The sequence below is a fragment of the Prionailurus bengalensis genome, chromosome A1, assembly GCF_016509475.1.
Source record: "Prionailurus bengalensis isolate Pbe53 chromosome A1, Fcat_Pben_1.1_paternal_pri, whole genome shotgun sequence".
NCBI lineage: Eukaryota > Metazoa > Chordata > Mammalia > Carnivora > Felidae > Prionailurus > Prionailurus bengalensis.
The window spans coordinates 126,125,179-126,143,642 of NC_057343.1; the positions used below are offsets into that span (position 1 = coordinate 126,125,179).

General features: G+C 39.4%; 1 protein-coding gene and 1 non-coding gene across 2 annotated transcripts; both read right to left on the bottom strand.

Annotated features, from left to right (window-relative positions):
* Positions 1 to 9,815: 9,815 nt before the first annotated feature.
* LOC122473883 (60S ribosomal protein L10-like) lies at positions 9,816 to 10,220 on the bottom strand. The gene has a single exon (XM_043564749.1). The coding sequence runs from the start codon at positions 10,172 to 10,174 to the stop codon at positions 9,872 to 9,874; it is 303 nt and encodes a 100-aa protein (XP_043420684.1). The 5' UTR covers positions 10,175 to 10,220; the 3' UTR covers positions 9,816 to 9,871.
* Positions 10,221 to 10,234: 14 nt separating this feature from the next.
* Positions 10,235 to 10,370, bottom strand: LOC122496725. Its single transcript, XR_006300916.1, has one exon. It is a non-coding gene; the product is annotated as a small nucleolar RNA SNORA70 (small nucleolar RNA).
* Positions 10,371 to 18,464: the final 8,094 nt, after the last annotated feature.

Below are 18,464 nucleotides of genomic sequence, written 5' to 3' on the forward strand. Positions count from 1 at the left end.
GGCTGACTTATTTGGAAAGTGATGTGTTGGCTTTAGTGTTCATCTGAATAAAATAGGTTAGTGATGACCATTTCCACATCTCTTACTCTTTAGCTTCTCCAACCCTTCTCAGAATAGCAAAATCAGAGACAAGTTCAAGCCTGAAAATTAGTGTGGAAAGCTAAAAAATTTTTGTTTCTCCACAGTGGAGCTTGAATAATAGTAAAAACTTGCTGAATATGGAGTTCGGTGAATTTGTCTTTCTAAAGAGAATTAAACTTTAAGATTTTGTAGTTATAATTGCAAGGGATACCCATGGGGGCAGTAGGGTTTCTGTGGATAGTTGTTGAGGATGTGTACTGATACCTGCAGGGGGCACCATTCATACACACTATTATGCAGTGCACAACCTGCACAAATGTGTGCAGTAGCCCACAGAGGGGCCATAATTACCTTCAGTGCTGATGTGACACAATTCAGGTGGAGCTGAAGTATTGTCCACACTGCCTTTGGCCCTTCTGCAATTTAAGCTTATGCCTTAACTTCAAATATCTAATTTATGGTATGAATTTTGCTTTTATTTTTAGCTCTTTATGTAATATAGCTAAATATTACACTTAAGATATTTCAGTGTTTGAGAATGGTAATTTTCAATGGTAAATTAAATTTGAGGAGCACCAGGATGAAGAGAAGGAACAGTGGATCTAGTATTTGGAGACCTGGATTCAAAACTTGGCCGGACATTTATGAACAGGTTCCTTTGGGACTCTCAAAAGCTCAGGTTTCTTAACTGTAAAACAAGATTAATAGTTGTTATTTTGTAGATTTCAATGGATAAAGAAGATTACATATTTGAAAGAGCCTGACACACAATAAATGCTTGGTAACTATTGGTTTACTCTTATGGCAAAGCCCATAAAAGAGAAATAGCTTCTTATAATGCTGTTATATATAAGCTTTTAGAAAGACATGCCAGTTTAGAAACATCTTCATGCTAGAAGAACTGAGAAGCTTAAGAGGGCCATTCAGTTGGAGTTGAGGCTGGCTGCAGATAGAATTCAGCTCCAGGGATAGAAGTCTGAAATAACTTAGATAGATCAGAAACTGTTCCTTGGCTTGTGCTTTCCTCTCTAACATCTTGAGTTTTCCTATCTATTGACAGGGTCATCTGGTGAAAAGGCATTTATCTTTGCATTCAAATGTTTGCACAGCCTCTTTTGTGATTGGAAAAGTCACATAGTTAGAGCCAGGTTTTTTCACCTTTCTCCTGATTTGGAATTCATCTCATCTATTGATGCTAGATATTGGGGAGGTGATATTTAAACAAAAGCATGGTCCTTCCTATCAAGATATTGGGGTATCCTCAGTGTATAGATGCTCTCAAACACAGTATGTGTGAGGTCCAAAAAGAAAAATAAGGTAAAACCATTGGGTGAGGTCCCCAGGGATGGTCACCTCTGCAGTAGACTCTGGTTTGCTGGCTTGCTGATCTCAACTCTGCTGGTCATGTGTCTTGAACATTGTTTTCTATTGTGATAGGATTGGAGAATGGGAGGTGAAGGATGTTATAGAGAAGGGTTTGATTTGAAAAGGGCCACCATCTATTCCACTAATAAATGACTCCTGATTATTAAAGCCAAATTTTTCCATCTTTTGTGATTCCAAGAGTCAAAACAAGCAAGGAGGATGAGTTCCAGTAACAATAAGGGTATCTTACATTTGTATAATGCTTTCTGTTCTGGAAAGCAGATTTGCCTCTGTAGTCTTATTTGACCCTCATATAAACCCAGTGAGGTGGTTTGGAAGGCATTATTTTCTTTATTTTACAGCTGTGGAATCCCACAAGATATTAAATGTCTCACCATGATGTCATAGCATGTAAATGATAGAGTCCAGGTCTCCTGGGTCCTACTCTAGTATTTTTTTTATATTATACTGAATCATCTTGAGCATTCATATTCTTCTTAAAATAATTTAAATGAAGATTTAATGCTTATGTAATATGTGCACATGATTTAAAATTCAGAAAGGTATAATAGATATGGAATGAAAAGTAATTCTTCCTTTTTTCCACTCCTTCAGCAATGTATTGACCCTTTCTGGTTGTAGTTGCCATGCCTTGTTATATGTTCCTTTGGTGATAGTCTGTGCATTTATGAGTGTAACTGCGTATCTCTCCCCTTTCTCCAAGGACTTAAAAAATAAGGAAAACTCTAGGGAAGTTTTCCTGGAGAAGTCAGGAAATGATCTTACTTGGAGTTTATGAAAAATATAGCTGATCTTTGTAGTTTACCTTTTGAGGGGTCTGAATGGTCCATTTTAGCTTTACAAATATAAAAGACAATAGCTTTGCACTATAGATCTTGAAAGTAATTGAGACACATTTTAAAGAAGTCCTTACTGTGAAACTTTTTCCTCAAATGATAGTAATAATAATAATAATAATAGTAATAATAATAGTTATTAAGAGACTTACTAAATGCCAATTACTATTCTAAGTACTTTTTGTGTAGTATTTCCTCTCATGCTACTATGATAAAGGTACTATTATTATCTATTTTTACAGCTGAGAAAACGGAGTCTCAGAAAAGTGAAGTAATTTTCCCAAGGACACACATATAGTAAATATTTGAACAGGTATTCAAAACCTGACCCCAAAGTGCACATTCTTAACCATTTTATCAGTGTGAAGAAAATAATTCTTGAAAGTTGAATAGCTCCTGGGAAATATTCCATTTAGAAAGCAGGAATAGTTGGATAGCTTGCCCTTTTCACTCCTGGCTTACTTCTGTTGTTAAGGTTATCACTTAGTCTTGGTCTGTTTTTGCTTTCTATCTGAAGTCTTTCTCATTTCCTGCCTAAAATTACGATTGAGAATATGGAATTTGCTTTCTGGTTCATAAGGTAATTTCCTATATTCCTTTACAATCTCTAAACTAGGGCTCTAAGAGTTTTCTTATTAGTGTTTGACAATGTTTTCTAGGACTTGAAGTCATCTAGTTGGGACTTGAGAAATGGCAGTCGGAGAAAGCCACCTAATGTAACAGAACTTTGGGTCCTTCCATACCGAGTCTTAGAGTTACCTTCCCTAATAAAGCTTCACTATTCCGCAGTGTAGCAATGTATCAGCTCTCCTGATAGGGTCTATTGTATATAATCTTGTTCTCTAATTCTCTGAGGTTAAGGGCAAGGCTGGTTTTTCCTAATCTATTGCACACTGATGCTAACGTTCAGTTCACTCCACATGAAAGTCACCAGGTGAGTCCCACACCTGAACTGTTCTGCTCCTTATTCAACAAGGTGAGTCCACAGATAGTGCACTTGGATGTCATGTTATTGTCAAGCTGCTTTAGAATTTATAGGTGCTGGCTCTCTTTGCAAATCAACAGACACAGAATCTGAAGCAGGCTCCAGACTCTGAGGTGTCAGCACAGAGCCCAATGCGGGGCTCAAACCCATGAACTGCGAGATCATGATCTGAGCTGAAGTTGGACACTCAACTATAGACTAAGCCACCCGGGCTCGCTGACAGAACCTATCATTTAACTGACATTCTGAAATGTGGTTTGAGGAAAACTTGTTATTTCTTTGAAAAACAGAAATCCTCAATTGAAGTTTCTTTCTCTTAAGTCAGTGAAAAAATTTCCCCAAATACTATTGATCATTTCTGAGCATTATTAACCCATCAATGGATGCCAGAGACTCTGTAGAGAAGAAAGACTTTGTGATGTTTTGTTGTAGTCCTGGATCACTTAGACAATGCAAAAGATCATGAGGCCCAACTGCCTACTCCTGTGAGTGTTGCTGCATATTGTTGTACACTTCCTTCTTACTCATTGATAGGTAAGACTAAGTTAAAACTTCATGAGAATTAGCTGGAGCTGCTTTTGATGAGAGGCCAAGAAGAAAAATCTCTTCAGGAAAGGTTCTCAAGCTATCATCTGAGTATTATACAGACAAGATAACTTGGTACTTAAAATAATGCAGATACCAGAGACTGAATCAGAATCTCTAGAGGTGGGGTTGTAGCATCTAAATTTTTAACAACCTCCCTATGGAGTCTTAAACTTATAAAAGTTTAATAACCACTGGCTTGGGGGTGACACTCATTTCAATGTAATCTGTAGGCTCTGCCTATGTATTTCCAGGTGTTTCTCCAGATACCATTATCCCAAGTATGCTAAAATGAAAGAATTTGTGTCAAAATAACACTGGCAGCAATGAAAAGGCCTAATCTTCCCAAAAGTCCCAAACATCTCCCTGAAGCTGTCACTGTTGATAGGCTCCCAGCTCTGGTTTTCCCTCACTGTTGGCTTCCTCACTTATGGCGCACTCCTCCTGTGCTGGGGTCTGCTTTACCCCTAGTACACACTACCAGCATTTTCTTGTGAGTCTGTCACGAGCAGGTTGCTGTCAGTCTGTAAAAGCTCAGCTCCGAAGGTCGGACCAACTAGGGTTGGGTCCTGGCCCTGTTGTTGACCATCTGTGACCCTATGTTGGTTAAACTCTTAGACTCAGTTTCCTCATTTCTGAAATGGAGAGAATAATGGTCATACTTTATAGGTTTGTGTCAGCATTAAATGAGACGATCCATGTGCCTGACACATATTAGTACTCGGTAAATTTTAGCTGTCATGATACTAATATGAAACATGGAACCATAGCATTTATTATCAACATTACCACAATCCCTGGGTATAGGGCCATATCCTTGGGCTTGCACCTCAGTCTAGGTGGTGGACTCCTCTACCCAGTCCCAGGCAGAGCAATTCTTGCCTCTTGAGGCAAGCACTCACTTGGCCAGAGTGCTGTTTGTGAGTGCACAAATCCACCAATTATCCCTGCCTACTCTACATCTTTGTCTGAATCTCCCACAGGGTCTGTATACTCACATGTCCGAAGGTGAGCATCCACCTTCCCTCCCAGGCTGAACTCTTCCACATTTCCTTTCTTAGCAAAAGGCACCACCATCTTTCCAGTTGTACAAAACAAGAAACCTGAAAGTCATCCTTCATCCTGACACCACCTTACCCTTTAACCCTCGTACTAAATCTGTCACCAAGGCTGGTAAACTTAACTTTAAAAATTTCTCCAGCCCATCTGTTTCTCTCATCTTTACTGCCACCACAATAATTCAGGCTATACTATTATTATTTTTTAATAACCTGGGCCATGTTGGTCGTCCCCCTAACTGTTTTTCTGATTCCCCATGTGCCCTCTCCAATGCATTCTCTCCATGTCAGACAGAATAATTCAAACACAAATTTGGTGAGAGGACCATCCTCCCCTTTCCATTTATTCCAGGATATTGTTCTTAGCATTTATTTTACTTGACATTCTTGACAAGTATATTACTTGACATTATATTGCACAGTTTTTGCTTGATTTCTGGCTGCCCCCTGGAATATGAGCTTCATGAAGGCAGGAACTTTGTGTTTATTGTAGATGAGTCCCCGACTCATGGGAGACATTTGACTCTTCAGTGAATAACCTCACCCCCTTCCAAGGCCTTCCCATTGCTCTCAGGTTAAGGAACAGATCCGTAGCATGGCCTACCAGGGCCTGTGGACTCTGGCCCTTAAAATCTCTCTGGTTTTAGCTCCCACTCATCCCCTCAACCTTGAGCATTGAGGAAAAGCCACTTTTTCCTTTCCTGAACAGGTCAGGCTACTGTCTGCTTCAGGCCCTTTGCACATGCTGTTCATTCTGCAAGGATCCTCTTTCTTCACCTAGCTGACAACTTCACCTCAGTTACATCTTCTCTCTGGAGGGATATCTATACTAGCCTCCCCAGACTAGGTTAGGTTTCCTTGTTATGCTATTGACCCTGTAATTGTCTTCGTAGCATTTATCACAGTGTGCAATTCTATACCCGTTTAAGGGGTTATTTGATTCATATTTCTGGTCTAGTAGACCAAAGATCTGCAAACTTTGTTCACAGACCATATCTGGGCCTGCACCTGTTTTGTACAACCTGAAGATATTGTCACAGTTGTTTATTTATGTGTTGTCTGTGGATGCCTACATGCTAGAATGGAGAGTATGTGACCTCATCGACTGAAAATCTAAAATATTTACTATCTGGCTCCTTAAAGAAAAGTTTTGGTGACCCTTCTCTAGACTATAAACTCTACAAGGGCAGGGGCCATGTTTGTCTTCTACATTAGAGCCCATTGTAAGTATTCAATAATTATTAATTGAATGAATGAATGACTTCAAGTAGCTAATATTCCTTTCTCCTACCGCCTCTATAGAAGGTAATAAGTCTCCATTTTGGTCTCCATTCCTAGGCTTTTATTTTATTTTTTAGAGTTTATTTATTTTTGAGAGAAAGAGAGAGTGCAAGCAGGGGAGGGGCAGAGAGAGAGGGAGAAAGAGAGAATCCCAAACAGGCTCCATACAGTCAGGGCAAGATCCCGTGAACTGCAAGATCAGGACCTGAGCTGAAATCAAGAGCTAGAAGGGGGTGCCTGGGTGGCTCAGTCCGTTGAGCGTCCGACTTCGGCTCAGGTCATGATCTCATGGTTCATGGGTTCGAGCCCTGCATCAGGCTCTATGCTGACAGCTTAGAGCCTGGAGCCTGCTTCAGATTCTGTGTCTCCCTCTCTCTCTGACCCTCTCCTGCTCACACTCTGTCTCTCTCCCCAATATAAATAAACATTAAAAAAAAAAAAGGACCGGAAGCCTAACCAACTGAGCCAATGGGATGCCCCTCCATTCTTAGACTTTTAATTGACTTGAACTAGTAGTTGCACAGAGGAAAGTTATGACTCTCATGCATTCATTATGATTAGTATTTGTTAAGTGTGTTGAATTGGATGTATGCATATTGTACAGTGGCAAGTGGAATGGTTGTATAAGCAGAACTGAGAACGCCATTTATTTGTGGAGATCAATCAAAGACAATAGAATTAATACCTATTGTCTTTTATTTATAATGGAAGCATCAAGTAAGTCTAATAAAAATGTTTTAGGTGGAGTAGAAGTGCATATTTGGAATGAAAAGAAAAGGAAAGAAAAGAATACATTGTCTGAATGTTTAACATTCTGTTCCATTAGTTCTTCCTTCCTCATCTTGCTTTGGGATTCTGAACTCCTCATTAATAGCCTGGGGCTACAGAAAACACTTTTTATTGGAAAATAAAGTATCCATTGGCTGAAATTTTGATAGATGTTTGGGTCAACTTAATGGTTTTTCTTTTCTTTTCTCTTTTCTTCCTCTCTCCCTCCTTTCCTTCTTCCAGAAAGCAGTAGTATCTAATAAGTTCTACTGGGCTGATTTCCTGGGATTAGATAGAGTAGTGTATTTTACCAATTAGGAGTTGGTTGGCTACAAATAACATGATATCCTTGTTCAAGCTGGGTTCCATCAATGAAGAAATGTATTATGTCACAAAAATCAAGTTCAGAGGTGAGGCAGTTCTAGGTGTGAGGCATTTGTTCATTTAACAAATATATATTATGTGTGCCAGGCATTGTTCTAGGTATGAGCAATATGACAATAAATAAAACTGACAAAAATCCCTACCCTCTCAGGGATACACTCTAGTGGGGTCAGGGAAGATCATTGTAGGGCCATAGTTGGCCTTTCTGAGACTTTGGATTTTACTCTGAGCAGTATTGAGAGTCATGGAAGGATTTTGAGGAGATGAGTGACTTAAATTGATCTAGGTTTTTAAAATGTTTATTTATTTATTTTGAGAGAGCAAGAGAGAGAACTCAAACAGGCGAGGGACAGAGAGAGAGAGAGAGAGAGAGAGAAAGAGAGACAGAGAATCCCAAGCAGCCTTTGTGCTGCCGGTGAGGAGCTCACTGTGGGGCTTGAGCCCATGAACCATGAGATCATGACCTGAGCCCAAACCAAGAGTCTGACACTTAACTGACTGAGCCACCCAGGAGCCCCAAACTGATTTAAATATTTAAGAGGATCCCACTGGCTATTGTGTTGAGGATAGTTTGCAGGGACAAATTCATAAGGGTAGAAGCAGGGAAATCAGGAGGCTACCACAGTAATTCAGACCTTGGACCAGGGTAGTAGTGGTGGAAGCATTAAGAAGTGATTGGAGTCTGTATACCTCAGGATGAAATATAGTGAAATTTCAAGAGCTAGAGATGATACTACTGTTCTGGTGGTTGTGAAATGTGCCTGAAAAAAATGTTTGGCAACAGAAATCTTTGTAGGCATAGAGTGATTTTCATTAAAATAATAATAGCAGCAACAGTAACAAACAGAAAGATAAATAAAAAAAAGAGACTCAGATTCTATAGACCTCTGAAGAGCATTTGTGTCAGTTATTAATTTGTTACTAACCTATTAATTCCATCTCTATCCTTCATTACTTGCTCTGAGATGATGGATCTGGACCCTTTAAACATTCTTCTTTGCAGCAAGAACAGTGATGTTGATAGAAGGCACTGGTAAGGCATTAGAGGAGGAAGGGGGCTATTCTTGCTGGTTCCAGTACGTTCAGCTTATCAGTCTTCCATATTGACATGGCTGATGAGTATGCATACTGTGTACCTGTAATGGCATTTTGCCAAGTTAACCTGACATAGATTCTAGGCAGCATGGCAAATGATGAATCAGTATACATTCCACTTCCGTGATCAGAATATGCCACATAACAATACTGCCACTGTCACATTCAGTGCAGTCATGAAGATGGTCTGGATGCTGTTATCCACTAACGCACATCAGATGGTCTCAGTTTTTCCTCTGTTCAGGATGAATGCCATGTTTTTTTGCTCTGCTCTTCTCTCAGAACTAACAAAGGACAACTGAACAGGGCTTAGAAATAGCTTTGATTGTCCCATACCTAGAAGTGGAAGGGCTAGCCACTTCACACTCCCTGAAACACAAGTGACCCACATTTCCCTTTTGTCTGTGTCTTTTTTGTGAATTTTATTTATTTATTTTGAGAGAGAGAGAGAGAGAGAGAGAGAGAGAGAGAGAGAATGAGGAGGCGTGAGTGTGAGTGGGGGAGGGGCAGAGAGCGAGGAAGAGAGAGAATCCCAAGCAGGTTCCATGCTCCATATTGAGCCCAACAGTGAGAATATGACCTGAGCTGAAATCAAGAATCCTTCACTTAACTGACAAAGCCACCCAGGCATCCCTGTGAATGTCCCTTTTTAATGTTTCTCTGAGATACTCTCACCCCACTCCATTCCTGGTTTTGCCGCGTAGGTCCCTTTGCTGTGTGCCACAGAAAGTTGACAATAGGTCATTTAATGCCTTGGTGCTACATGTCTCAGGGCTAGGTCCCATTCTGTTGTTCATTTCTGCTTATCAGCTGCAATTCTCTACGTGATCCATGTCTCTATCTGATGCTTTCACTATGTTTGTAACATACTTCCAAAGTTATACTCTTGCCCTGTCCTAGATCAGATGTCACTGGTTCTCTGTGTATACCTGGGATTGGCCCTGCCTCTCTTGAGTCTGGTCTCTGATTATGGATCCTTGCCTGGAATTCAGTACGTTTTGTCCCCTTTTTTGCTCTGATTATCTTCCTACCAGCTCTCTGCCTCCAATTCAATACCTCCTTTGCTTCCTCAGGCTGAGTATCCAGTGCCACTGCCTGGAAGCAAAGAATTAACCCTGATTTGGTCTAATTACATTAATTGTGAATCTAGAGCCTAATAAGAAACCATCTGGGGTTTATTGCATCCCATTTATATATGGGAATATATCATATACCAAGATATCAACAGTGGTTATCTATGGATGATGTGATTGTGAGTTTTAAAAATTCTCTTCTCTTTTATTTTATGTTAGGCTTTCTATGATGAATATACATTACTTTTGTTATAAGAAAAAGAACAAAGTTATTTATTTTTCTGACAGGAAGCATCATTTATTGGTGGGCATGAATGGGGAAGGGCAGTGCTGAGGTTCTCATGAGTGCAGAGCCTGCCATTTGTCCAAGGGGCCATGATTAGGGATGTATTTGACCCCATAGCCATCTGGGATGAACCGCTTTTCAGCCACCATGTCTTCAAATTTGTCTACATTAAACTTAGTAAAGCCCCACTTCTTGGAAATGTGGATTTTCTGGTGGCCAGGGAACTTGAACTTGGCCCTATGTAGGGCCTCAATCACATGCTCCTTGTTTTGCAACTTGGTACGGATGGACATGATGACTTGGCCAATGTGGACCCTGGCCACTGTGCCCTTGGGCTTTCCAAAGGCACCCCGCATACCTGTCTGGAGCCTAGATTGGAGAAAGAGTGAGGCCAAACCTCAATGTCCACTGGAAAAAACTGTCTCCAAGGTCCCTTAGGGCAACCTGTACAATCAACAGGCTGCATACACTACCAAGGAGGCTGCTGTTTGCAGCCATTGCACACTGGGCCCCATGGAGAAGAAAAAAGTTACTTTTAATTTAAAAATGTATACAACCCTTCATCTTCACAACTGAAAACAATGGCATGCCTTCCTGGTTTTTAATATTAAAATTTCCATGAGAGAAATAATTCAGAGATAACCTCATTTAGCTGTGATTTGGGGAGGGAAAACTCAGACTCTCCAAAGGAGGTAAATCTTATTTTTATCATTTTCCCCTGCTTATTTTCATTGCTACATGCACATCTCCAGGGAGAAGTCATGTGAACATTTGAACTTCCTGAACACATCCTAGTTAGAATAAATATCTGTAGTTGTTAGAGGTACCTCAGGGGCCTGGTGTTACTGAAATTTGAATATATCCTCCATTTTGGAAGACAGGTCTATAATAAGGACATGTCTACTGTTGTTTTGGGACCTCATTTGCAAGACTTTCCTTTCAGACCTACAGTTTGGACAGGGTTCACATGCCAAGGTGTACGATGAAAAATAACCAGACCCAAAATAAACCAGGCAACAGGACAAGTTTTGAATTTTAATGCATATTAATAGTGTTACTCCATCTTGGGGCTGCATTCCAAAGAGAGATTGAAAAATAAAGGTAGGTATTTGGAGGTATATTTTACTGGGTGACATTGTATGGTGCAATAAAAGCTGACAACTGCTGTGTTGGACAACGACTACTTAGGGGCTCACTTACCATTCGTTTATTTTTGAATCTATGAACTGTAGGGGTTAAGAACATAAACTCCGAAGCCAAACCGTGTGAGTTTGACTCTGCTGCTCACCAGATGAGTGACTTTGGGAAGCTACTTACTCTATATGTGCCTCAGTTTCTTCACCTATAAAATAGAGATAGTAGAATCTCAGAATTGTTGTGAAGATTAAATAAATTAATAGGTGCCAAACATTTGCATTTAGAATAGTCCTTGGCACATAGTACGTGCTGTAGGAGGGTGAACTGCTCTTGTTGTTTTCATTCTTTGGGGAACTGGGTAGATGAGGAATTGTTGAGATTGCGGTATGGCAGACATTCTTGTGTGGTTAAATCAACAATCCTTCTCAATCCTTCTTCTCTTACCCTTTTCACCACAAAGGCAAGAAAAGCTAACATTTGCTCTTGCAGTCGACCTTGCAGTGAGGGATGGTCGTACACACAGCTCTACCTAGGAGACATCAGTGAAATTCTATGGCACAATTGTTTGGGATGCTTTTGCTTTCCCTATAAAAGGGACAGTTGCATGTGTCACTGCTCACCCTTCTTACTCTTGCTTGGATCATGTGATATTTGCCACTTTAGCAGGAATTTATCACCCACAAGATAACAAACAACTAGAAACCAGAAGAATCTCAGAGATACCAGCTCTAATATCCAGAAGCCTGATGTACATTAAATTTGATAAGCCCTGTTCTCAGGTATTCATTTTTGTTGGACACTCATGGAGCATTTAAGTGTTAAGTGCTTTATTAGGCACTGTGGATACAAAGGTGGGTAAAACAACAACTTTTCCCTGGAGGGGCTTACATTCTGGTAGTAATTTCAGTACAAGGTTGCTTGCAAAAATGTTAGCAAAGCAGGAGGCTGGTCTGGGAGATGTACAAACTCTACCTGGTTAGGAAGGATATTTCAGTCCTGTAGTTCCAATCAAATGGATGGTTTTACGCTGCTAACTTGACTCTGTGGATGTTCCTTCTCTATATTTGTGAATGTAACATTTAAAATAGTGTCATCTCCACTTTGATAAAACTGACAGCATATTGTATGGAGCTAGTTCCATAAAGCCAACTTAATACCTCCATCAATTTTCCAGATAGTTAAAGTAATCCATTACTATCTATTTTTGTTATTATTTTACCAAAATTATTTTCCTTCAGAGAAATTCTTTTGCATGGAAAATTCACAAGGACAGTTTGCCAGCTTATAGTTGTGTAGTTGTTGTATTATATTTTGTGGTAACTATGTCAACTAGGCCTAATTTACTCAGTGAAATATTGCAGATTCACATTTAGTCAAGAAGGGTTGATTTGTCTGTCAAACTTAATTTTTACCATGTCATATTTTAGTTGTGGTTAGTTTCATATGATTTTGATTATTTTTCATAGGATAATTTTAGGTTTACAGCAAAATGTAATTCTTAAATAAGGTTTAAAAAAATCTTTTAAGGCTTCCACTTATGGGATGAATATGTCACAGGAATAAAAGGTACAACATAGGGAATATAGTCAATGATATTGTAAAAGTGATATATGATGACCGATGGTAGCTACACTGTGGTGAGCGTAGTGTAATACAGAGAGAAGCTGAACCACTAGGTCGTACATCTAAAACTAATATAATATTGTGTGTCAACTATACCTAAGTAAAAAAAAAATCTGTTAGAAGTTTTCCACATACATTTTTTACTTTGTCACTATTTTAAGTTGATTATTTCTACCTGTTTCTATTCAATTTGAGTTAAATATTTCTAATATTTACTATAAAATTAAAAAAGCGTTATTTAGTTTTCTAAGCTCATTCATGAGAAAATTGGACCAATATATCTCAGCTATTGCAGGGTGAAATTTTAGGCAGTCCCTGGGAAGAAACGGAAGGAAGCCCCACTGAGGAAAATGCTGAAGTGCAGGGAAAGAGGATTATCAATAGAGCACCACAAATGAGGAAAAGTGAAGAACAGGACCAAGGGCACAGATGGAAAGCTCACTTTGAACTAGAAGGCAGGAGTAAAGGTTGGTGCATACGTTACTTTTCCCAGTAGAATAGGAGGCTAACTAAGTTCTCTGCTGAGTAGCAAGGATAGTTGAGGACTGGGTTATGTAGTGGGGTATGGAAATGATTAATTTGTCTTGGCCTGCAGGCTTTTCCATCTCCTTTCTGGTAATAACACTCTCCTTCATTTGAGATTTGGCATGGAATCCAGACTGAGTCATCAACTGAAATGAGGGAAGCCTTGTGTCAGTCTAAGTGAACACAATCAGAAGGTCAGTTTGAGTCATATTAAATTTAACGATGTCTGTTACACAACCAAAAGGAAATATTAAGTAGAGAACTGGATATATAAGTAGACATGTGGATGTATAAGTTCAGAGCTCAGAGGAAAAGGTAGACATCATCTGAGTAGATGGCATCCAATGACAGAACTGGATGGATCAGAGATCATGTAGATAATGAGTCTCCATGAATTGGAAAGGAGGCCAAATAAGGAGTCCTGGAGCATCATTTAGCTCTACAAGGTGGGCTGGAAGAGGAGGAAAAGGTCTGAGCTAGGAAGAAAGCTGGAGAGCATGGATTTGATGAAAAGCATGTTAAAAAAATTAAAAAGGTGGGAGGGATTCACTGTGCAAATGATGCTACAGGTCATGAAAATTGAGGACTGCGCTGACATTGGATCTGGCATGGTGAAGGTTTTCGGCTTTGACAAGAGCAGTTTTAGTGGAGAGTAGAGATTAAAAGTCACATTAGACTTGGTTGAAAGAGACAGAGTGGGTTGAAGAAGAGGAGAGGAAGTGTAAGTAATCTTGCAGGGAGCAGAGAAATGGAGTAATAGTTGGATGATGGATGTGGGGTTAGGGGAACGTTTTGGTTTTGTTTTGCTTTTTGTATTGTTTTGCTTTTTAATAAGAAATATTACATCACACATATATGCTGGTGGAATGATCCTATAGCAAAGGGAAAACTGAAGAGGTAGGACACAGAGGGAATAACTGTAATGGCGAAGACCTTCAGAAGGTAAGAGGGGATGGGAATAGTATCAAGTGGAGGGTTTGGACTTAGGGTCAGGGACAGTTCATCTTCTGTCATTTACATGAGGTAGAGTATATGGTACAGATGAGGCTAGGTTGGTAAAATTACTGTTAGGGAAATGAGGCAGTTTTCTGTTGATTGCTTTTAGTTTCTTAAAGAAGTAAGGAGCAAGATTATCAGCTCTGGTTTCCTAGGGTAAGGTCAGTCAGTTTGGATCATGTAAGAATGTAAATAAATTAACACTAGTGTTGGAAACATTGAGGTCATTGGTGACCTTAACCAGAGCCCTGACCAGGCTGTAGGGGTAAGGCAGGCAGTGCTGGGGCTGGGGAAGGAACTGGCTCTCTAGGAGCAGGAGCTCTGTGCTTCTTCTGTTATCCTGCTGAAGCCAGGATTCAGACTGGAGGAGGGGGGAGGTGGCCACAATATCACTGGAAGTGAGGATATTTCCAGTGGGAAAAGTTAAGAGAGGAAAGATTTTTTTCTGCTCTGGTTCCTAAGTGTTACCATGTAAGCCTGGTACTTTGTCTACTTGCACAAAAGAAGAAGCCTGACTCCAGAGAGAAGATACCTCAAGGAAGGCTAAGGCAAGCAACAGTGAGAGAGAGAGAGAGAGAGAGAGAGAGAGTGAGTGAGACAGACAGGGACACATCATATCCACTGTTGCATCCAACTGTGCCATCCATTCGTCCTCCCATCATTTCCAAATTGTGAAAATAAACAAAGACCACTCAAATGAGAACAAGAAAAGCCTATTTATTTAGAGCTTGCTTTGGTGAAGGAGTCAGCCATCATCACTTTTGCTTGCCAGAGACTCAAGGACAGTCAGAGCAGTGTGAAGGCTTTATATTGGAAAATGTAAAGGCTTCAGGTGTGTCCTAATTGGAGGTTGTTGTTATGGGACATCCTGTGTGATTGGTTGGGGAGCCATACTTCACTTTGTCTCGTTGGTCCTAAGTTGGAAGCAGGGTCAAAAATTAGAGAAGCGGGAAGTTACTGACCAAATCTTGAATATTTTGAGCCAATGGCCATGAGGGTTGTTGTTTGACTTCCTGGGGTGGTTGCTACAGAGATTGGGGATAAGAGTTCTCTTTTTATATATGGTCTGGCCATTGTCTGTTTCTATATTCAGTTTCTCAAAACCTCTATATTCTCTTTTTGCTTAAGCTAATTTGCACTGGATATCTGTTGTTTGTGATTGAAGGACTCCTGACCACTATGGTAAGGGAGTTTGGGGGCAATTTGAGAATGACATTGGAGGTTGGAGGGCTGGGTGGGTAAGCAAAACAAACCCCAGAGATGATAATCACCATTTTTAACATCTACTTTCTTTAAAAAATTGTTTTAATGTTTATTTATTTTTGAGAGAAAGAATGAGTCAGAACACAAATTGGGGAGGGGCAGAGAGGGAAGGAGACACAGAATCCGAAGCAGGCTCCAGGCTCTGAGCTGTCAGCACAGAACTGGATGTGGGGCTCAAACTCACAAGTTGCTTCAAGAAGTGGAAGAGCCAAGGATTCACACTTGAGTCCTCTGTTCTGAGGTGCAGGGTTTCTGCTCTCAGGTTATGCTACTTTGGATCAAATAGAAAATGGATTTTCTTCCTTCCAGGTCACCAGCTGGTGACTCTATACCATTACTCAGAAAAATACCTACGGATTGTCTGCATGTTTCCTGCATCATATTTAAAGAATTCCTAGCAATGTGTGTTAACACATCCTTTATGGCTGATTTATTGGTAGATGTCTATTTTGTGACCTGACTTTATAAAGAGCAGCTGTGGTATGCATGAACACTTAATTTTGAATCCTTGACCAAAGTTTTCTCTCTTTCTTATCTTACTTCTTGAAACTCATACAGCGTTCAAGATGATTTATTGATGCTAACAATGATTATGATGGGCAATTCTGCCATGCAAATTGATCTTTAAATTTCACATTGTATGGTCCAAGAGACATCATGTCTTGATGATAGTGGGTATGTGTTAAAATAAATGCACAAACAGTAAGAAAGAAATTATCAGTGTATTATTGAAGGAGCATTTTGTGAGAAAGTTATTTTCCAACATGAGGAAGAAAGTCTATCCCTTAGGAGAGCTGTGGGACAGGGAGGGAAATAGTCTTTATGAGGGTGGAAGGGTTCGTTAGAACTAAATAGAAATTGACTGGCATGATTTGAGAACTCTGTTCTCCACTCAGATCAAATCACATTGCTTTAGCCAAGAAAGACCATGTATTTATTTTGTTTTGTTTCATACATTCATGGAATCTCCATGGCTGATTAGGCAATTTCACTGCTTTCTGGATCTTGATAGAATTAAAACAAGCTCATCTTTCCTCTTCTGTAAGATTCTTGGTTAGAATTCTTGATTTTCTCTTGTTCCCTCTCCCCCTCCTTTAAAAATCTTTCTCCCTTAGAAACTTTTGGTAAAGATGACATGTTTATTATGTGCAGGTGATAAAAATTATTGATATCCCTAACGAGGCACTCTTAGTCTTCAAGTCATAGAGAAGTTTTTCTTTTAGCATTTGTATGATTTGATATACTTTACCTAGTTTTGCATACTAATACATTCCAGGAAAAGAAGGAAAGATCCACTTGGAGAGATTACCATGATCCCCAGGGCTGGTCCAGATCCTTAGACCTGTGAATTTGTTGTAGTCTCTCACGTGTGAATTTGGTTAACACCTCATTAATTTATTAAAGCCATAGAACAAAAAGCTGGATAAAATAATGGCTGTGTTTCCAGAATAATTTTCCACAGATGGCTGACTGAGTCTAGTGAACAAAACAAAACAAAACAAAACAAAAATCAAAGGTGTCATTTGGCCTGTTGTTGATGGTTGCCTCTAAAACTTCTTATTCCCCTTTTGGAATTTGGCCTTGGAAATGGGCCAATCAATCAGCCAACCTTCTTGCAATAATTAGTATTGATTTCGGTTAGACCCAGGAATCTTCACTGGATTTTATCTACTCAAAGTCACAGCAGCTTTTTTAGAGGAGATTTTACCTGGTGTCCATATGGGTAGATGTTCTTCAAGACAATGACATGTAAGCTTTAATGTGCAAAAATCTTTTGATGTAAAGGATGAATATCAACATGTTTCCTGAAGTGAGCAATGGTGGGCTTGCTTTAAAAATGATGAAAAATTTTCATACATATAAATTAATATTGATAATATCAAGAATAGCTAAATAACATCTGTGTAGTCACCATTTACCTTAAAACCAAAACATTCCCTGTAAATTTTAACACTTGTCATATAAATCTCTCTCCTAATCTTATTTCCTTTTTGCCCCATGTACTCTCCTTCTCCATGAAACCACCATCTCGAATTGTGTGTTTATCATTCATTGATTTTTAAAGTATTTTTCCGTATTTGTATTACCCATAAACAATACATTATTTAGTTTTGCATTTAAAAATTTCACTAAACAACATCTGCTCATATGTAATTTCCTTTCCCACCCCTCAATATAATGCTTGGCAGTTGGTGTTTGTTAATAATTCTGTGATGGGCAAATCAAGGGCTGTGTGTCTAGTGGAGGGGGAGAAGTAGACACAAATGGAGTGAAGTCTTGGAAGACAGAGTCTGTGAAAAGAAATTGAGAAATTAAGGCACTGGGATAATGTATATGCAGATTAAAAGGTGGCTGGGATGTTATAAAAACAATGCTTTTATAATGGATTTTTATGAAAGACTCTAGATTTAAACAGACCTGGGTTCAATCCTACCTGCGCCACTTAGGGGAATTCCAAAGGAATATTGTTCCTATGTCACCTTTGGAAAAAGTAGGGTGAGAGTCATTCTGAAAAAGTTTAGGTTAAGATGTTGAATGTGTTATATGGATTCGAATGTTTTCTTTTGAATAAATGAAACATGACCAACCTCCCAGACATCTGTCTTGGAAATGTTGTTCAGACTGAAAATATTCTGTCCTAAGGTCCTGGCAGGGTATGGGGGTGAGTTGATATGGGAAAGGCTAGTGATGATGAGGCATTTCCTTTCCTTTTCTCCACCTCCTGCATTTTTAAAAGTGGGTAGTAATAAAGCTCACTTTACTTGGGCTTGGTGAATGAGTTAGGGAAAATCTGAATGTGTCCCAATTCTTGCTTCTCTGGCTAGTTCACCAAAATAATTTGGAACAACTGCATACTTGCTATGTAATCTTTTAAGTCTTTGTTTCCTTGTCTGTTAAATAGAGATTCTATCTGAATTGGGACAAAGATAAATGAGATGATGCTTGTAAAAATGCATCATTTTATTGCATAGGTGCAATGCCTTGTTCATGGTTGTACTATTATTATTATTAATGCAATTACTTGTTTCAAAGGCTCAACTTAGGAGTGACTGAACTATGGAAGTCTCCTCTGACTTTCCTCTGTCCTCATTCCTCTTGTCA

Excerpts from the sequence above, each read along its gene's own strand:
- LOC122473883 (XM_043564749.1), bottom strand. The coding sequence starts at position 10,174 with ATGCGGGGTGCCTTTGGAAAGCCCAAGGGCACAGTGGCCAGGGTCCAC.